Here is a 7790-nt window from a genome sequence, read left to right on the forward strand (position 1 = left end):
ACCAGACACAATAGGACAAATATTGTATGAGTCCACTTATCTGAGGTCCCTAGAATAGTCGATTCTATAGAGACAGAAAGTAAAATAGTGAGTAGCAGGGGCTTGGGGAAGGGGGAATGCAAGTTATTAACCTATGGGGACATCCTCAGCTTGGGAGGATGAAATGTTCTACAGATGGATAGTGTTGATGGTTGTGCAACAATGTGAACATATTTAATGCCATTTTTAAACTTAAAAATGGTAAATTTTTTGTTATGTATTTATTACCACAATAAAAAAGAAAAAAATATCAAACAATTCTAAATGATTTATATAGTGAACTATCAGACTGTCACCTTTTCCCTTCTGATCCACAGTACTCCTGTTCAGAGGCAACTGTGTTCAACTATTTCTACTGGTATATATTTATAGATATCCTTATATAGGTATTTCTTGATTTATCAATTTGTTTTTCCTTTAGTTAATAATTGCCTTATTTTAAAATTTTGCTTGAATAGTCACCCTATTGTTTTTCTCCTGACATGCCCCTACAGATATCCTAAACCTAACAATAAATTTTTTCCTTGTGCTTTGTGCTCTGTAGGCCTTCTTTCTTGGTTTGCTTCCAAGGTTTTTTTTTTTTTCTTTTTGAGGAAGATTAGCCCTGAGCTAATATCTGCTGCCAATCCTCTTTTTTTTTTTTTGCTGAGGAAGACTGGCCATGAGCTAACATCTGTGCCCATCTTCCTCCACTTTGTATGTGGGATGCCCACCACAGCATGGATTGACAAGCAGTGGGTATGTCCGTACCTGGGATCCAAACCAGCGGACCCTGGGCTGCTGAAGTGGAACGTGCTAACTTAAACGCTAAGCCACTGGGCTGTCTTCTGCTTCCAAGTTTTGATGGTACAGACTTTCCAGCATCCTTCTAAGAGAGAACTCATATGAGATAAGGTTTTTGAGACTTGACTGTTTTTATTCCAGCACCATGCTTCATTGTCACTTTGATCATATAAAAATGCCTGCACACCAGGCGCTGAGGATGCCTTGTCTGTGGATCCTCCCAACCACCCCATGGGCATCCTCAGCTCTCAGTGTGCCTCACCCACACACCTCCCACCATGTGGCTAGCTCCCTGTGTGCATTCCCAATGGCAGTTTGAGTGAGCTTTGGCAGAAGCCTAGTGAGCACGTGCAGAAGGTTGGCACGAATCCGCAGGTCAGGGAGAGACCACAAACTTGAGCGTTAGCTCCATCCTTGGGAAAGCAAAAGGGAGGCTATGAGTACCTTTCAACAATAAGGACCTACTGCTTTGTGTGGTGTTTCTGCATCTGTGTTTTATATTAAAATCAAATGATTCAAGGGACTTCTGGTTTCCAGTTTGATATATAAGAAGCTTGGATAAGGAACAGCAAAAACTCTACGACTAATGTCATATTTAATGATGAGAAACTAGATGCTTTCCCTTGAGATTAAAAACAAGGCAGGATGTCCCTCTCACCATTCTTATTGGGCTGAAAGTCCTAGCTGATGCAATAAGACGAGAAAAGGAAATAAAAGATACACATAGTGAGAAGGAAGACCTAAAATTGTTTTTGTTCACAGATGACATGATTGTCTATGTAGAAAACCCCAAGGACTTGACAAACTCCTGGAAATAATAAGTGATTATAGTAAGGTCACAGGATATAAGGTTAATATAAAAAAGTTAGTTGTTTTCATATATACCAGCAAGGAAAAGTTGCAATTTGAAATTAAAAACACAACACTATTTACATTAGCACCAAAAAAATTTAAGTATAAACTTAACAAAATTGTTACATGATAGACATGAGGTAAACCACAAAACTCTGATTAAAGAAATAAAAGAATAAATAAATGGAGCAATATCCCATGCTCATGGATAAGAAAACTTAATATTATTAAGATGTGAATTCTTCCCAACTTGATTTATAGATTCAATGCAATCTCGATCAAAATCCCCATAATTTATTGTGTGGCTATTGACAATCTGTTAATAGTGTTTGTACAGAAAGACGGAAGATCCAGAATAATCAATACAATCTTGATGAACAAAGTCGAAGTACTGACACTACTGAGACTTGAAGTCTATTATAAAACTATAGTTATCAAGTTATCAATGCCTAACCTGGTGTTCAGTTCATCGTGCAGTGCCACTTCTACTTACCAAAAGTGGCCCACTAGGCCCTTGTGTTCCATGCCCAGCTCCATGCCAGTGGGCTTCTTACCCATTGGGAATAGATTGAGATCGTTTTGGCGCCAAGACCTCTAATCATTCGTTGTACTGGATAAAACTGCCTGGGTTCACATGTGAGAGTGCCAGCTATCCTGAGGGAAACTTCGAAGGAAACCAGCTACTAGATGGTTCAATTAGTCTTTCGCCCTTATACCCAGGTCAGATGACCGATTTGCATGTCAAGACTGCTATGGGCCTTCACCAGAGTTTCCCCTGGCTTTGCCCTGCCCAGGCATGGTTCACCATCTTTTTGGTTCTAAGACATGTGCTCACGCTCCAATTGCCCAGTGCAGTTAGAATATCACCATTCAGCAGCCCCCAGTGAAATAATAGATCTATACATCTGCTATCAACTATTGCTAACATCACAGGGTTGACATGGAAATAAAAACATCCTGCCCAGAGGCTCTGGGGATAGTCTCAACATAATCTTATTTCAAGAGATTATGAATTGATGAAACTTTTCTGAGGGTGATTTGATAACAGGTAATAATTTAATACAATTAAAAAGGTATACTTGCACACAAGACTTACAGACATATGAGGATACTTATTACAGCATTGTTTACAAAATGAAAAAGTGGCAAAAAACAAATATTCATCAGTATACTCATTAAGTAAATGATCAGTATATTCATAAAGTAAATATTTATTAAGCAATCACTTAAATGTGATTCATATATAATTAATAATATGGAAAGTTTTAATGTATACACACAAGCATGCATATACACACATATATAAAATATTTTATATATTTTATATATATCATATTTTATATATATCAAGAAGAAAACAGTAGGAAACTATGTTTATTAAAATATCATTTACTTATAAAGAATATATAGAGATATTCGTGTATATACACAGAAACTTTTGTATGGATATACTAGAAATTTATAATAACATTTAGCTCTAGGAGATAGATGAGGAGAATTGGGCAGAGGGTAGAGGGACATTTACATTTACCTTATATCTTTCCATTCGATTTTTAAATCATGGCCTATGCTAATTTTATGAAGAATGACAACTGTTCTTCAAAATGTAAAAACAAATAGTTTAAATACGATTTTGCTATTTTACTCAGCGTCTCAGTCATCCTCACTTTTAAGTAGTGTTTTCTTTTTCTTGGTCAATTGTGAACACTGTTTCTTTGATCATTACCCCTCAATTCAAGCAGCTCAGGAATGTGCCCTGGTAGCATTTGAAGATCTACAAGGGAAGTGTATGGCTGAACAGCCGTAGTTGGGAAGCAGGCATGTTGAAGAGACTGGAATGGGCTGTGGTATTAACAGACCATGAGTTTGGAGTAGGTGGCAGAGCTCTCTGTTCCTCTCTTCCCAGGTTCCCATAACTATGGCAAGAGGGTATGTGGTAGAGGGAGTGCAGAGATCATCTGGGAAAGATGGGCTTCATGAAAGCTTGGAGATGAAGAGAAAATTTTGACAGAAGTCTATTTGGTGGCCTCTAGGTTTTCCATATGCGTCTTGGAGCCATTAGTGGGGTCATCAGCTCGGAGGTAGCTTAGGCCTTGTTGGGCTAAATGGAATTGGGGAGAAGCACAGAGCAGATGAGGGGGTTGACTATTCACAGCTTAGATTGCTGTGATAAGTAAGGGCCTGGGAGGAAGGCAGCCTGGGTGCTGAGAAACTCCTGACTAGGAGCTTTCAAGTTTGCCCATTGCATAAAACTTTCCCGTGTTCTAGAACTTGATTAGCCTCAGGAGGGAAGAGTGAAAGTTTCTTCAGCTTTTCCTTGGCTACATCCCTAGTGTGTCTCTGAACCTGTGCAAATTGTTCCTCAGTGTATAACTATCCTTGGGGACAGATAATGGAGAGAAAGAAAGAAGCAGAGAGACTGAGAGAGAGGGAGACATCTGGATTTCCCTCAGTACTGTTATTTCTGGACTTTTCCCTAGGATCCTGTGTGTGGACAGTGTTCTTCACTATGAATGGAGATAGCAGGAGCTGCCGCTGTCTCCCAGGCAGGGTTCTGCGCTATCCAGGCAGAAGGTAGCCTGGGTTGATGCTTGAAGAGCAATAGAACTTTTCAGTGCAGTCCTCTTCTCTGGAGGTGAGTTTCTTCAAGGGGTCCCCTTGGTGAAGGAGAGAGTAGAAGAGCATTATCATGGGAGGGCCTGGGCTTTGCTGGCTTCTAGGACAAGGATCACTAGAGCCTGAAGAATGGACTAAGGGAGCTGCAGAGAAGATGAGTTACATCATATCCTGCCTTCATAGCAAAGAGCAGATTGAGGATGCTCAGTGCTGGCAATAGGCACACTCTGCTATGACCAAAGACTCTGCTCTGTCGTCCCTCTTCATCTCTTCCTTATATCTGCTTGTCATTTTGTAGGGGACTTCCAGGAAGAGAGACTGCAGGGTGATGGGCTTCAGAACAGATTGAATGCTTTAGAGAATGAATGGAGGGAAAAGTAGTCAGGTTGGATGCTCTTTGCTTATTCATATATTTGTTCTTTATTCTATTAATTGATATATTCACTTAAAAATATTTCTAGCGTACATTCTTTGTCAAATTCTGCTCTTGTCACTGGTGCTGATACGAAAAAAATAAAGAACTTGCCTTCAAGGCACTTAATTCTAATGTGGGCTTTGGATGATAAACAGGTAAAGTACAGTATGATTTGAGATATTGATGAGAACAAATAGAAAGAAAAATATAACCATGAAGAGGTTAGAGAGTGAAATTGTGCAGGTATTGTTTTAGAGAGGATGACTAGGAGAGGGCTCATGAAGAGGAAACAATTGAGCAAAGACCTGCATATGGTGTGAGAAGGAGCCCAGACATCTTAAGGAACTCAGTGTCATTCGTCATTTTGGTGTCTTCTAACATTTGTGCTTACCCTAGGACTCTGGAGAAAATAGAAGGTCATAAACAAGCAGATATGCTCTTTGGAATTTTCCAATTTGCTCTATGGGACTGAGATCACGGCAGTTTGGTTAGATGGTCAGACTGCCCATTTGGAGGTCTTATCTCCCTGCTATAACTAGAGATTTGAGACCCCGGGTAGTATAGAGGATTTTGCCTCCATATCGAAGCTGTTTTCTTGACTCCTGTCTCCAGGGCAGAGATCATGCAGTACAGATGGCAGTTTCTTCTGGACCTTGCCTCCCTGCTGTCATCTGATGACAAAAGGAATCACAATAGCAGAGCTAGAGGTCACCAACAGGGATCTGGTGAAGGTCTTCCTGCTTGGAGGAGACACATTCACTGAAATCAGAGGTGGAAGATGGCTTTTATGATAAAAATAAGGAGGAAGAAGTGGATAACCCATTCCAGGAAGCCAGCTCCCCAGAAGTCAGGAAAAGACAATATTTTGTCTCACATAGTTCTTATCCTATGACAATATCCTGAATAGACCTCAATTCTTAACAACCCCCCAAAAATGATGAATATAACTGAGGCAAAAATTTTAAAATGAATATAACGCAAATGGAGCCTATGTTTAGAGGACACAAAGAAAAGAAGTAACCATGTCTGGGTGGGGTTGGCTACGAATACTGTCTTATAACTCTCGAAATGTAGCCGGATTTTACAGGACATGTACGTGGGCACAGAGGATAGTTTAGGGCATTCAGGATGGAAGGGGTGGTGGTGTAAATGTGGTCAGGGAAGTAGACAGTGTGGCAGGTTAGAACAGAGTTGGAGGTAGGATGTCGAGTGAATTGAGAGACAAGGGTACATACTAAGGTGGCTGGGTTTTCATGCGTAGGGTATAGTATTGGTGACTGTTGCTCATCTTCTTGGACATATACATTTATCTTCATATATTGTACATAACCTTCATAAAGCATTTAATACCCACCTTGTATAGAAAATAGTAGCATTATGTTGTGGAGTCTAGGAACAGGATATATTTTCTCGTATTGGAAATGTCTTCAATCTTTTTGAGATCAGAAACATATTATCTCTCCTTTGCTCTCTTGATTTCACAAGGAACAAGAGCTCAGAACTAAATGTTGGGGAATCAGTCTAGTGCCACTGAATTTTATCTCCTTGGCTTTCCTGGCTCCGAAGAACTACACCATATCCTCTTTGGTGTCTTCTTCATTTTCTACTCAGTGACATTAATGGGAAATACAGTCATCATTGTGATTGTCTGTGTTGATAAACGTCTGAAGTCCCCCATGTATTTCTTCCTTGGCCACCTCTCTGCCTTAGAGATCCTGGTGACATCCATTATCATCTCTGTGATGCTCTGGGGGTTGCTGCTCCCTGGGATGCAGACAATATCTCTGACTGCATGTGTCACCCAGCTCTTCCTGTATCATGCTGTGGGGAGTTTGTATTACTGGGAGCGATGGCTGTGGACCGTTATGTGGCAGTCTGTAACCCTCTGAGGTACAACATCATTATGAACAGCCGCACCTGCAACTTTGTGGTAATTGTGTCATGGGTGTTTGGCTTCCTTTTTCAAATTTGGCCAGTTTATGCTGCATTTCATCTTTCCTACTGCAAATCAAATGTGGTGAACAGTTTTTCCTGTGACCGAGGGCAATTGCTCAAACTATCCTGCAATAACACTCTTTTCATGGAGTTTATCATCTTCTGAATGGCTGTTTTTGTTCTTTTTGGTTCTTTGATCCCTGCAATTGTCTCCTACACCTACATCATCTCCACCATCCTCAAGATCCCCTCAGCCTCTGGCCGGAGGAAAGCTTTCTCTACATGTGCCTTCCACTTCACTTGTGTCGTGATCGGCTACGGCAGCTGCCTGTTCCTTTATATGAAACCCAAGCAAACGCAGGCAGCTGAGTACAACAGGGCTGTTTCCTTGTTGCTTTCAGTAGTTACTCCTTTCCTCAACCCTTTCATCTTCACCCTCCGAAATGACAAAGTTATAGAGGCCCTTAGGGATGGAGGGAGACGATGCTGTCAACTATTCAGGAGCTAGTCTTTCCATAAGGCATATTACATGGGAAAACACTTATTATGGCCTCTAGAATGATCTGAAAAGAACTTACTCATCTTTGATCTGCATCATAATCATAAGCAAATAATCTGTGTGCAACAAAAGTCTTTTAGGTTATGGCCATGGTTTTTAACATGATTGGTTGTTACTAAAAAATTCACTTTCTTATTTTAAATATGTATATATATGTAAATAAACACACACATATATGCATATACTTTCTCAAGTTATGATACAATTTCACAATAAAACTTTAAAAAATTAAATGTAAAGATAATGTGTGTAATATTTAGATTTCCAAACAGAAAAGTCTAGGAAAAATATTCCCCGACTGCAGGATTGAATGACTACTTGCTTCTACGTTCTTGAATCGTCTTCCCATAAACTGTTCTGTGCTTTATGTCCTCTGGCTGTGTAAAGCTCCCTATTCCTTCCCTGGCTTAAACATATTCTCTTGATTTCCAGTCCCACAGTCCTGTTGCCTTAGTACTTCTCTGCATATTTTCTTGGCTGGCAGAGAGAAGAATGAACTCAGTGGAGAGTTACAGGGAGAGAGAACTAGAAAATGAACTCAGTCCATGATTCTGGATACTTTTACAATCCCAGGGTGGTTGTCTAATTTGT

The 7790-nt window shown here is 40.1% G+C and overlaps 1 protein-coding gene across 1 annotated transcript; it reads left to right on the forward strand.

Moving 5' to 3' along the window:
- Nucleotides 1-6210: 6210 nt before the first annotated feature.
- Nucleotides 6211-7148, forward strand: LOC103558274 (olfactory receptor 9A4-like). Its single transcript, XM_008531180.2, is given in 2 exon segments — nucleotides 6211-6532; nucleotides 6535-7148. Coding segments are annotated over 2 exon segments (936 nt in total).
- The last annotated feature ends 642 nt before the right edge of the window (nucleotides 7149-7790 follow it).

Source organism: Equus przewalskii, chromosome 4 (genome assembly GCF_037783145.1).
Source record: "Equus przewalskii isolate Varuska chromosome 4, EquPr2, whole genome shotgun sequence".
NCBI lineage: Eukaryota > Metazoa > Chordata > Mammalia > Perissodactyla > Equidae > Equus > Equus przewalskii.